Source organism: Chelonoidis abingdonii, chromosome 9 (genome assembly GCF_003597395.2).
Source record: "Chelonoidis abingdonii isolate Lonesome George chromosome 9, CheloAbing_2.0, whole genome shotgun sequence".
Lineage (NCBI taxonomy): Eukaryota > Metazoa > Chordata > Testudines > Testudinidae > Chelonoidis > Chelonoidis abingdonii.
The window spans coordinates 42,842,468-42,855,905 of NC_133777.1; the positions used below are offsets into that span (position 1 = coordinate 42,842,468).

At 43.2% G+C, this 13,438-nt stretch overlaps 2 protein-coding genes across 7 annotated transcripts in view; one reads left to right on the forward strand and one right to left on the reverse strand.

The window, feature by feature from the left end:
- CSNK1G1 (casein kinase 1 gamma 1) overlaps nt 1-13,438 on the forward strand; it is a 299,618-nt gene that overhangs the window by 262,593 nt on the left and 23,587 nt on the right. For 3 of the 6 annotated variants that reach the window (XR_012656528.1, XM_075069447.1, XM_032791172.2), the window contains one exon: nt 12,658-12,768. The exons of 1 other annotated variant lie outside the window; for it this stretch is intronic. Coding sequence is in view for 4 of the 5 variants with exons in the window: in XM_075069447.1 (XP_074925548.1) it covers nt 12,658-12,768 (111 nt within the window). In the remaining variant the exon portion in view is untranslated. Of the gene's footprint in view, nt 1-4,581; nt 5,919-12,657; nt 12,769-13,438 lie in introns of those variants that run through there. 2 more of the 6 variants (XM_075069450.1, XM_075069449.1) reach the window with 2 other exon arrangements.
- SNX1 (sorting nexin 1) overlaps nt 1-13,438 on the reverse strand; it is a 160,227-nt gene that overhangs the window by 39,844 nt on the left and 106,945 nt on the right. The window lies entirely within an intron of this gene.

Here is a 13,438-nt window from a genome sequence, read left to right on the forward strand (position 1 = left end):
GTATCAGGAAGTTTAGACTTGAAATAGACAAAGTTTCTAACCATCGGAGGAGTGAAGTCCTGGACAGCCTTCCAAGGGGAGTAGTGGGGGCAAAGAACATATCTGACTTCAAGGCTAAGCTGATAAGTTTATGGAAAGGATGGTAATGATGGGATAGCTATTTTGGCAATTAATTAGTCTTTGATTACTAGCAGTAAATATGCCCAATGGCTTGTGATGGATGTTAGATGAGGTGGGGTCTGAGTTACTACAGAGAATTCTTTCCTGGTGTCTGGCTGGTGAGTCTGCCCCATGCTCAGGTTTAGCTGATCAATGGGACACATCATTCGGGGTACAAAATATATCGGAAGGACAGAACAGGTGGGGGTGGGGTGGAAGTGGAAGTGGAAGTGGCACTATAGGTGAAAGAAAGATGTAGAATCAAATTAAGTAAAATCTTAAGTGAATCCACATGTTCCATAGACTCTCTATGGATAGTATTCATATGCTCTAGTAAGAATATAACATTAGGGATCTATTATCATCACTTGACCAGGACAGTATAGTGATGATGAAATGCTAAGAAATTTGAGAGATATCAAATTAAGAACTCAATTATAGTTGGGAGGACTTTCAAGTATCCCCATAATTTGTTAACCCTTTACAGGTAAAAGAAACATTAACCCTTAGCTATCTGTTTATGACAGAGGTTAGGACTTTTCAGCTTGGAAGAGGGGAGACTAAGGTGGGATATTATAGAGGTATATAAAATCATGAGTGATGTGGTAAAAGTAGATAAGAAAAAGTTACTTACTTATTCCCATAATACAAGAACTAGGGGCCACTAAATGAAATTAATGGGCAGAACATTTAAAATAAACAAAACCAAGTTCATCTTCACACAGTGCACAGTCAACTTATGGAACTCCTCGCCTGAGGAGGTTGTGAAGGCTAGGACTATAACAGCATTTAAAAGAGAACTGGATAAATTTATGGAGGTTAAGTCCATAAATGGCTATTAGCCAGAATGGGTAAGAAATGGTGTCCATAGCCTCTGTTTATCTGAGGGTGGAGATGGATGGCAGGAGAGAGATCACTTGTGTTATCTCTGCAATGTAACATGACCTCACTAAGCTCAGGTAGTGAGACTCAAGACCACTCCTAAACAGGTTCAAGATGCACTGTGCTGCATAGCCATAACCCAGTGGTCTGCTCTTAATGGCCTCTTCTGAAGAGTTTCTTTTGAAAGTAAAGATTCTAAGCTCTGAGGCAGAGGTGTGTTTCCCTTAATGTTAACATTGTAAGTTATTATTTCAGCTACCTGTTTAGATCTGCATAACTCTATTATAAGGAGCAGCTCTCTGGCATGTCTATTTTCTATCCACTTCTTGAATCTAGAGGCCTACGTGATTCTAACAGTACTGTTTCAAAATTTGTCTCTGATTTATAGCAGTGAAATACATTTCAAGGAAAGTTCATTTATAGTAGTTTCATGTGTATTGGGGTGGTACTCCTGAACCAAGTGAGAGTCAAGCCTGACCTGAGAAATTGGGGGAAGGGATTTAATCAAATGGAGGTCCTGAAGAGACTGTCCTGGTAGAAATAAGACTTAACATCTGGATTTGTTGACTTTGTATTATCTGAGGGAGGTGCAGTGTTGTCACTCAGTACTTTCATAGATTATTATTAGGGCTGGAAGGGACCTCTGGAGATCATCTAGTCCAACCCCCTGCTCAAAGCAGGAGCAATCCCCAAATCCCTAAATGGCCCCCTCAAGGATTGAACTCACAACCCTGGGTTTAACAGGCCAGTGCTCAAACCACTGAGCTAGCCCTCCCCCCTTTGCTATGGTATTCTAAAGCAGTGGTTCTCAACCAGTGGTCCAGAGCCTCCTGAGGGGCTGTGAGCAGGTTTTGGGGGTTTCTCCAAGTGGGGCCAGCATTAGACTTGCAGGGGCCCATTGCAGAAAGCCGAAGCCCCACCCTGCATGGAGCTGAAGCCCAGGGCCCTGAGCCCTGCCACCTGAGGCTGAAGCCAAAGCCTGAGCAACTTAACTTCATGGGGGCCCTGTGTTATCGGGCCCCGGGCAATTGCCCTGCTTGCTACCCCCTAACGGTGGCCCTGGCTTTTATATGCAAAAAACCAGTTGTGGCATAGGTGGGCCGTGCAGTTTTTATAGCATGTTGGGGGAGGGGCTCTGAAATAAAAAGGTTAAGAACCCCTGTTCTAAAGGATTCAGAAACAATAAGTCCTTGGAGCACCTTAGAGACTAACAAATTTATTTGGGCATAAGCTTTCGTGGGCTAAAACTCCCTTCATCAGATGCATGGAGTGAAATATACAGTAAGCAGAATATATATTACAGCACATGAAAAGATGGGAGTTGCCTTACCAAGTGGGGGAATCATTGCTAACAAGGCCAATTCAATTAAGGTGGAAGTGGCCTGTTTGCGACAGTTGACAAGAAGGGGTGAGTATCAAGGGAGGGAAAATTACTTTTATAGTGCTAATGAAGCCAATGCAATCAAGGTGGATGTCGCCCATTTCAACAGTTAACAAGAAGGTGTGATTATCAGCAGAGGGAAAATTAAGTTTTGTAGTGACCCATCCACTCCCAGTCTTTATTCAGGCCTAATTTGTTAGTGTCCAGTTTGCAAATTAATTCCAGTTCTGCAGTTTCTCATTAGAGTCTGTTTTTGAAGGTTTTTTTGTTTAAGAATTGCCACTTTAAAGTCTGTTATTGAGCGTCCAGGGAGATTGAAGTGTTCTACTGGTTTTTGAATGTTACAATTCTTGATGTCTGACTTGGGTCCTCTTATTCTTTTGCATAGAGACTTTCCAGTTTGGCCCGTGTACATGGCAGAGGGGCTTTGCTGGCACATGATGGCATAAGATTCACTTCCTTTGTCATCCTAAATCAAGAAACTAATAGGAGCATATATCTCCTCCTGTTTCGAGAGAGAAGGCTGAACCTCTGACTAGGAAGGTGCCGTTGTTAGCGACTATTGCTAGGGGGAAGTTAAAACAAGCCAACACAGACCTAATTGGGCTGAATGTTTTTAAAAGGCAGGTGCTGTAGCTTTGAAAAGAGAAGCCTGATTAACTCTCCGTTCTGCTTCCTTTTGTAGACTCTGCTGTTTAGTTCTCAGCAAGGTTCAGGATTTACTAGTTGAAGGGACAACAAGTTTGCTCAAAGATAACTTGGCTCCTTTTTTCCTGTGTGTAACTGCCTAATATTCAGACTCTCACCCAGTTTGAACAGGGACATTCAGCCTGTGTGGCTGTGCTCTTCCTCTAGCCAGGATAGGGCTTGCCTTCCACATCTTGACGACAGTAATGTTCCAAGGGAGCATGGTAGGATGGGGAGGCAGGGAACTGGATTGCAATCTTTGATTAGCTATTTCAATCTCGTTGCTCACATCTTCTACTTACTTGAAGTAACTCCTACAGTCCTTCATTTTCCCACAAAAGAAAAGGTTGCTAATTTGATACATTTGCATTTTTAGTTTCTTTTGTTCAATATACCTGCGCTCAAACTGGGTGAAAAGTTAATCAAAATCTAAAAATGTTCCTCTTCTGTTTCTAGCTTTCATTAATGTTTGGTTTAAATTTGACACATTTGCTTAGATTTAGGTGGTGTCCATTGCTACAGCTTTGGATTGGTTAATATAATCACAAATAGTGACATATCTATTATGAACTTCAGAGTTCTTGAAAGAGATAGCTCTGCTCATACATGTTGGGTCTGACCAATAGCACAGCTCTGTCATGTCCTACAGCTCCCCCTGCTACTTCAGTCTTGGAGTAGATAAACTGACCACTTTTACTGTTGGCCACATTGATTGACTACTTTGGCAATTAGCCAAATCAAGGTGCACATTTCTAGGGTATTGATGGATGTGTTGAGTCACAAATGTGGAATGAATTCAGGAACAAAGGACCGTCACAGACCTCGACAGCTTTCACTCCAAGCACAAGGTACAGACCAGCCTTCTGATATAAATGCAGAGCAGCATGTACATTAAAAACACTTCACTAAACACGCAGTTCTTCGCCTGGGAAGAGGTTGAGGGAGATAGCAAACGTGAGATGCTAGTCATGCCATTTAATGAACTGCTGGATAGCACTCAGTTACTGTGGTGATGAGGTTGCTATAAGAACCTGGATAGAATAGAATAGGCATCTAGATGCAGGTAAAGTGCCTTCAACCCCTGAGAAGTGCAGCAGTATAGCAATGCACATCCTGGCATGGTTCATTTCCACTAAGTATTTTTTAAAATCTAGAGACCATTTCAACCATTAATATGTAATTTTTAAAATCAACTTTTCTGTGAGTTTCAGTGTCTGTCTTGAGGTAGACATGTTGATGAAGGTTCCAGATGGACTCTATGGACCTTCCTTTTCTTTATCTGAAAATCACTTTTTACTTGGTGGAAGAGGCAGTGATGAGTTGTGTCATCAGAAGCCCCTGGACTATAGAAAACCTTGGGTTGATGCCTCACTAACTGGTAAGCGCCCTTGTGGAAAAACTGACCTTGTAATGCGTGGACTGCTGGATAGCTCTTCAATTCTGACTCTTAAAGGAGTCTTCTTGTCACAAAGAGCAACAGAGCCAGGAAAATGAATGTCTCACAGTGCAAGGACTCCACAGCAGATTGCTGCCTCAGGTTCCTGAAGGGGAGAGGATGCTAATTAAAGCAAGAATATGGCTTGTAAATGATGTATCCTTTTAGCACAGTAAGATCTGTGAGTATGGGTAGATGAAGCTGAACCACAGGGACTTCCAGTTTCATCTACATACTGTGGGAGTTTCAGCCTTGCACCATAGAGATCTAGTGACGTCACCACTTGTCAAGCTGTTAACTGCTGCTTTCTCTCAGCGATGGCAACCTCTGTGGTCTGCCTGTCCGTTTCTCGCCCAAACACCACTGTGCCTTTTCCCATGCTGCTCTGTTTTGGAAACATTCCCTGTCAAAATTTCTAAAGGTGCCAGCCCTGTAATCCTTTCAAACTGCCTCTGTCATGATGCCTATAAGGGCATGAGTCTGGCCTTGGTTAGATAAGGAATGAACTGAAACTTCTGTTTTGTTAAACTCTGATCATTTTGTTACTTCATCCTCCCTTGCCCTGGCTGTACAAACAAGTAACAGTGTAAACCTTGATTGGGTCTCTAGGTGCTACCATAATCCCAGTAATGTCCAAAAAGGCCTCGCTGGCCAATCTGTGTCCAGAGTGGTACTCTGATGCACCTCAGTACTGAACTACAACCCCCTCACAGCAGTTTGTGTTGTGTTCCTACACAACTTGTGACGCTGCACCCTGGCCTCAGCTATTGGTTTAGATGTGGGAAAAATATGCTGCCAAAACAATGTTGTTAAATATCCCAACACTGAGACATTGTAGAAATTAACAAAACAAAAAGCTGGAAGAATGCATTCCAAACAACATGCAAACAAACCCAGGAGAGGTGCAGCAAAGCAGGAATCAGATGTGATCTCTGTTCATAGTGCTCCTATTCTGCAGCCTGAGTTTCTTACCTGGAAATCTGATCACTTCATGCGCCAATCCTAAACTCATCAGGAGGATGAGAATCCTGCCCTTCCCCTCCACCATAAATGAATGAGATGCAAGCCACATCACCCGATATGCATGTGCAGGTGACTAACTCACTTCCCTCAACTACCTCCACCCAGTCCAACAAAAAACACTGGCTCCAAAGCCAGTAAGTAGCAGGAGGTACGGTACTCTTTCAATCATCCCATCTCCTGGAGGTTTACATACGGCCTTATACGAACTTACCACAAGATTCCCTCCCGAGCCCAGAAGGGATGAGAAACCTCTGCCCATTCATCACTAAGGACCCTGGTCCAAGATTTTTGTGTGCAGGGCCGGCTCCAGGCCCCAGCGCGCCAAGCGTGTGCTTGGGGTGGCATGCCGCGGGGTGCGCTCTGCTGGTTGCCAGGAGAGCAGCAGGCGGCTCCGGTGGACCTCTTGCAGGCGTGCCTGCAGAGGGTCTGCTGGTCCCGTGGCTCTGATGGAGCATCCACAGGCATGCCTGTGGGAGGTCCACCGGAGCTGTGGGACCGGCGAGCGGCAGAGCGCCCCCCACGATGTGCCGCCGTGCTTGGGGCGGCGAAATAGTAGAGCCGGCCCTGTTTGTGTGAGGCATAAGATACTGGCTGAAGGCACAGATCTTCAGACCATTTCCTATATTGTAGGAGAGTACTTTGTTCTACTTCCATTGTTTGATTAGGGGTGTGGGGGAGAAGTTTCTCTTGTACTCCTGTTGGTAAAGTTGTCTCAATATGTAATTCCCTGCTATACTTCTGTGCCTGGGTTTATGCCATATTGAGGATGTGTATGGCCAGGGTAACTCTGTGAGCTACTGCTGTTAATTTCCTTCTGTTCTAGGAGAGATTTATGCCTTGTGGATATTCTCCATGATGAAATGTGACGCTGGACAAGCTGTGCAAAGTCCACTTGATCACCAGACTTCTCCACTGTGGTGTAACCAGTTTCTTCTGGAAACGTTTTCCATTGCTCTTTCCCATCTTTTAAAAGAACTAACTATACCTGGAAAGTCAACCTAAACTACAAATCCCATGTCAAAATCTGACTTTTGGAATAGGTTCCCCACTAGTTCGCAGACACATCTCCTTGTGAATATTACAGCCATTGTTTTCTGTCCATTTTCTTTCTCCTTCCTTTTTCCCTCTTGTTTTTTGGGGATTTTTTGCTGTTTTGTCACTCCTCTTCCCTCATTATCTTTTGCTCTTATTTTGTGGCACCCCTTCCCTGTTTTGTTCTTGGCAGAAGGCTACATCCTGTTTGGATTTGAGATGTTCACTAGTAGCTGTAAGAGGCCAGGTCATGCTGCAGTTTATGTTGCAACGGTATGTTGCAGTTTAGCTGAGTGCCATAGAACAGCTTGGGCCAGTAGACTTCCTGCCTGAGTCTGCAGACCTGTACACAAGCTGCTCCTGTGTGCTGTTTCAAAAGGACAAATTATACAAAACAAAGACCAGAGAATGAAGTGGAATCAGAAACAAGTTGATTCATCTTCACTGTACTTTACTAGGTACTTTCCTAAGTGAAATCTGTTCTCTAAGATGTCTGTTTCAGCCTCAAAGTGATCAGGTGCTCAGAATATTTATCTTTCCCAAAAGCATTTTGTACTATGGAAAAGTATTTCTGCAGCAGAGCATGTTTTGACAAAGCATAATTAAAGAGTAATTCATTTTAGCCCACTATTAGCCAAGTCATAGATTAGTGTGCTTAACTTTGCGTTAATTGAGTGACTTAACAGGCAGTTATACTCTCAAGTATCCGTGATTTATTCTGTGTTCCCAGAACCAACTAAACATTATTTCTCTCCATTTAAAACAAAAATGAATTGTTTGGGCAAGTTCTGCCCTCAGATACAGGTACCCAACTCAGAAGGAGTTGATCGGAGTCATATGTCTATTTCAGAATGCTATAATATTTAATGTATGTGCTAACCTGTAACCTTTGTCAGTCATGTAGAACTAAGCTGAGCTCTCTGATTATGATTCTACATCAGGCCTTTCTTCCTAGAAAAGTAAAAACTTGCAGGTAGGCTGACCAGGGCACCTGGGAGCACAAGACTCTACGCAGCTAAATGATTATAGGCACACTGAGCAGATCATGCTCAATCTGTCCTAAAGAGAGCAGCTTGTGGCCTTGGAGTATGAAGGCTTTAGAAAGCCACCTACCCTGTTAAGCTATTTCTGTCATTTTGTGCTAGACAATATCAGAGCTTCCAATAGCCATTGTTTGACTTCTTTGCCTTTCGTTACTAGACACCAAGAGGGTTAAAACTCCAGGCTTGTCTGGTGTATGGAACTTAATGTAGGCTCTAGCTGATCGCAACAGCATCAGATCTTAACCCCTGCTGCAGCAGCAATTAAAGCTTGAGTTACTGCTCTGTGTGCTGCCTTTAGGTCTATTCACTTTTCATCTTCAGTGGGTATTAGTGCACACACTTATGTCTAAGTATCTACATAGTGATTCTGTGGCTGTCCGGTGTAACGTTGGAGCACCTTACAATCGTTAATGGATTTTATCCTTAAAACATGTAGCAGCCAAAGGCATAATGTGATTCAGTGGCTAGACACTGAAGCTAAACCAATTCAGGGTAAAAATAAGTATGCTACTGGCCGCATCACTCTCAATTGCAGACGTATTTCTGTTAGCAGTAGGTAGCTGCCAAGCTTGCCTCTTCCAGAGACATCTGCACCCTGGTCAGCATGATGCTTGGTAGTAATTCCATTTTAAGCTCTTTGCACCAGGAAGTGTCTTTCCATGGTTTGCACAGTGCCTAGGATAATGAAGCCTGTATCCCAAACTGGCATGTCTGCAATATAAATAAAAACTAGGGTGGGGGAGCAACCACGAGAGGAGACAGAGAAGGTCCTCACCAGCAGCATGAAGCAAAATACACATCAGAGAGAAAAGGAATAAGCAAGAAACAAGATGATGAGGGAAGGGAGTGGAGAACAGACAGAAGGATGTCAGGCTCATGTTGAGGTGGGGGAGGGTGGGCAGGGGATGGAATATACAGGAAAAACACAGGAGAAAGGGGGTGATAACAGCATGTCCCAGGGTGGGGAAGGTTCCCAGTTGTGTCCCAGAGAGACTCCAGTTAAAACAGTTAGGAATCACTGCTATAAAGTGTACTGAGATAAAAGGCTAATGTAACCTCCATCAGCCCCTGAGAGGTGGAGGGGGAAGGGAGGCATTGCTTCCCCAGACTGTTCTATGCCAGTAACTTCATAAAGGGGAATATCTGACTGTAGATCTGCGCTGCACAGAAAAACCTGCGGAACCGGGTCAATTGAGTCAGGCTTGCGGGACGCAGGCTGTGGGACTAAAAATAGCAGTGTAGCTGTTCAGACTTGTGCTAGCTCCTGAGCTCTGAGACCCTGCCCTCTCGCCCACCAGGTGTCAGACCCCGGCTCTGAGACTCAGTGCCATAGGTCTCTTACTGCAGCGTAGATGTACTCTTAGGTGCTCCACAATGTTTTAAATGCGAACACTCCTGGCCACTTGATCCCTTTGAAAAGTACTTTGAGTCCTAGGGGAAGACTCCTGACGTGTATGTCTTTATCGGCTCCATATTGCCACTTCTCCAGGAAACTGCAAATAGTACATTCGAGTTTGGGGGGAAAACCCCCACAAGACTAGTAATACATGCAATTTTTAACTTACCAAGGGCATTCCGCAGGGAAGGAGCGTCTCACCAGACTCTCTTCTGCCAATAAATCCGTAATGAGAGCGTTAACTTTTTCTGGACACTAGAGTAAACTATCCTCTTCAGTCAATTCTTCTGGCACAAGCCTTCTCCTTTCACCCCATACTGGAAAGCATAACCCCCTAGGGCTTGGGCTTGAGCTTGGGGAAGCAAGTTTCTTACAGCTGTATTGTCCAATATCAATCTGTTTACCTCACCACAGAATCCAAGACACTGTTTCAAACCAGACCTCTGGGTCTGTGAATTGTGAATCGCCGCATACTCAATAGGTGGCTTTCAAAAAGGTCTTCCCCTGCCCCTCCAGCTTCAGGCAACAGTAGTCTCAGCTGTAAACCACATTCTTTTGTTTCCAGACTCTCTCTTTTCAGGAGCACAGTGAGTTCATTTGTCCTCTTTGAACTAGTGCTGGTTCTCGTGCATTTTCAACTGTGCCTTTCTCATTCATCATCGCTTTTCATTAATAAAGTTGTGCTTAATTGTCCATATGCTGTGGGAATCTGAAAATTCAAGCCTTAGACATCTGTTGATCTCAGTCTCAGTATTCCTCACCTACATCAGTATTAGTCACATTTCATGTCAGAACAAGGAAGTATTCTACCATCTTTGTGTCTGAGATTTCACATATGGCCAACACCCTCACTACTTCAGGTATGTGCGGTCAGTCCACTACTGCCTCCACAGAACCGACATAAGTTCAGAAAGTCTGGAGACTTTTGTTTTTTTCTCATTAAACAGAGAGAGGATGGAAACTGTATAACTTGAGCAAATCAAATACAAATTAGGCACAAGGCTATACATTCTGAACAGCCCTATGGGGTATGTGACACTTACGAAAGGAATACCAAGTGTCCTGCCCTAGTAGCACTGATCTGTGTGTCTGTTTTGTGGTAATAGTAATGGAGCTAATGGGTGTTTTATTGACTGACTATTATATAGTCTGCTGCTGTGGGCTTGTCTAAATCAGTGGTTCTCAACCAGGGGTACACATACCCCTGGGAGTACACATAGGTCTTCCAGGGGGTACATCAGCTCATCTAGATACTTTCCTAGTTTTACAATAGGCTACATAACGAGCACTAGCAAAGTCAGTACAAACTAGAATTTCATACAGACAGTGACGTGTTTATACTATACACTGAAATGTAGGCACACCATTTATGTTCTAGTTGATTTATTTTATAATTATATGGTAAAATGAAAAAGTAAGCAATATTTCAGTAAGTGTGCTGTGGCACTTGCAATTTTATGTCTGATTTTTGTAAGCAAGTAGTTTTTAAGTGAGGGATAACTTGGGGGTATGCAAGACAAATCAGGCTCCTGAAAGGGATATAGTAGTTTGGAAAGGTTGAGAGCCACTGGTTTAAGTGAACACTTAGTTCATGGCAACTGGGATGTAAATGAAGGCCACACTCGGATATCGCATGCTAAGTGTCAATATGGCCCCAGCTCCTTTGCCCTAGAAGCTCCTTATTGCACTTTGATCTTCACCACTTTGAAAGAGAGTAGATTAAAGTGCAGTAGGGAACTTCTAGTGCCCAGCAGTAGTGTCCACATGCACATTTAGTATGCTGTACAGTAGTGCAGTGTAAATTTACAGCCAGCTTGCCACAAATTATGTTCCTGTAGATAAGCCCTGAGAGCATGGAGAAGCATTTGAATTGGTCTCTCCAGTTTAGAGAATGTTCCATCTCTATTGGTCAGGTAGCCGAATTAAGCTTCCTAGTAAAGCGCTATATTTCTAAGCGGATGCCAAGCACAACAGTCTCTCACCATTAATTTGAGCTACTTCTACTTCGTGAGAGGTACTGATTGCACTTGGGGCAGAAAGAACATGCCACCCGGTAGACAGTCTACTCTTTGTGCTGTATTTTAGATATAGCTTGTATCTCTCTTCCCAAAAGTTACGCTTTGTGGACTCCACTGTCCAGTTATATTAACTTCTGCAAAGGTATATGAAAAGCACTGAGAAAGCAAACATACAGAAAAATTGACCTGATTGTACCAATAGTGTTCCACTCTCCTCTCTAACCCAGGGGTTCTCAAACTGAGGGTCAGAACCCCTCAGGGGGTCGCAAGGTTATTACACAGGGGGTCATGAGCTGTCAACCTCCACCCCAAACCCGGCTTTGCCTCTAGCATTTATAATAGTGTTAATATATAAAAAATATATTAAAAAGTGTTTTGAATTTATAAGGGGAGTCGCACGCAGAGGATTGCTACGTGAAAGGAGTCACCAGTACAAAAGTTTGAGAACCACTACTCTAACCAGTCCTTCTCTTTCCCCTTACTGATGCTTTTTTACTTTTGTTTAACACACTGGTTTGATAGTTCCGATGGTGAGATGCACTGGCCACATATTGCATAGAGAAGACCTTTGTTTTTATGGGAACATACGATTTACCATTATGGAGCAAGCCATTGTTTCTTCTGTTTCTGTGGCTAATACTTGACGTTTCAGGAGTAGCTAAGGGTTTGTCTATACTGCCACTTCGTCGGCAAAACTTTTGTTGTTCAGATGAGTTAAAAAAAAAAACAAAACACACACCCCTGAACAACAAACATTTTGCAGATGAAAAGCGCTGGTATGAACAGCACTCTCCTGGCGACAAAGCCGCCCGCTGCCCCTCATGGGGGGTGGAAGTTTCGGCAGGAGAGCTACACTTTGTGCCTTTTAGCGGCATGACTGTAGTGGCACAGCCATGTCACTAAAAGCCTCATAGTGTAGCCATAGCCTGCAAAACTTTCCTGCTAAGAAATGGTAGCTGAAAACAACTAGTTTGACTAGTTTAGTACTCTTGTCTCCATTTGGAAGAAGAAAGCATTATAACAACTTCTGATTTACTTGGGCTTGTTTTCAGGAAAAACTCACACTTGCAAAATAGGTGTGAAAACTTTTGAGCGCATTTCTTTTTGCATTACTGGGTGTTTTTTGAAATCAGTTCCTGGTATAATAAACATGGTTCTCATCAGACATCTTGCAGTTTGGGCTCCTGGACTCAAAAGTCCTATGTCCAGTGCTGGATTTGTGTGTCTGACCCCACTGCAGATAAGCTCTAGTATCTGTGTCTTGAGAGACCTCGTTAAAAATATATTACTGTTCCATTCACTAGTTGGTAAATTCCTGTGTCAAAATATTTAAACAGAACCCATACTGAAGTAGCTCAGATGTTTTCTGAAAATTCATTTCTCCATTTGCTGGGTTGAATGAATCCTCTCCAGCACTTACTGCTCTCAAATGTGCAGTGTGTTTGGTAAAATGAACTTTTAACCAACCTAAATGTTCTTTAAATGCCTTGCTTTTTTCAGTGAACTAACCCCACTAACTATTACATTCTCAGTGCTTTGCCTTGGCTCACCTTTGTCTTTCCTTCCATCTCTTGCTGTCATGCTTCTGAATGCCTGAGCAGACGGCGTCATCAGACCGCCGAGGAGAGTGGGAGATCCAACCAAGCCGGCAGACAAATACCTCGTACCTGACATCTCACTTGGCTGCAGACCGTCATGGGGGATCAGTACAGGTATTGCCTCTTTCTGACCTGCACAGCTTTGCTATCAGAATCTGTTTAAAATTCCTGAAGTCTCATTTAATCTCAGCTACAATATTCCTGTGATCAGGAGAACTGTGTGTATTCAGAAGCAACTATGCTTTTTGGGTGCTCTTCACAAAGCAGACAAGCCCTGTCCTGCAGTAGCTTAATGCTTAAACTGTAGTCACATGACACCCAAGAGGACCAATGACTGGTCAACTCAGCTTACTGCTACAGTCCCTGCAATATCTTTCTACCAGGAATTATTTAAAATAAGATATATGGAGCGATCTACCAAAACTTGATAGTCAGATAAACTGTTCACCACAGTTTAGTATCTGAAGAAATACTATTCCTGTTTATACTTGTAACTAGCAGAGAGAATACGGAATAGGATTGTGTATCGACTATGCAATCCTCCAAAATAATGTAATTAAGCTATAAGACAATTAGATGTTACTGACAATTGACATAAACCTAAGTGGGTTCTTGCGTACAAGCGCAAAAGTGCTAGGAAAAAGTTACTGCTCTTCTAGTTCAGTTTTTATATGTAGACTGTGTGTGAGCAGATGGTTGAATGCATCTTATGAGATGTATCCAGGGGGGCATCACTGGGTTGAGTGTAGTGATGCACTGTAGAATTGCTAGTGGGAGGAAGATG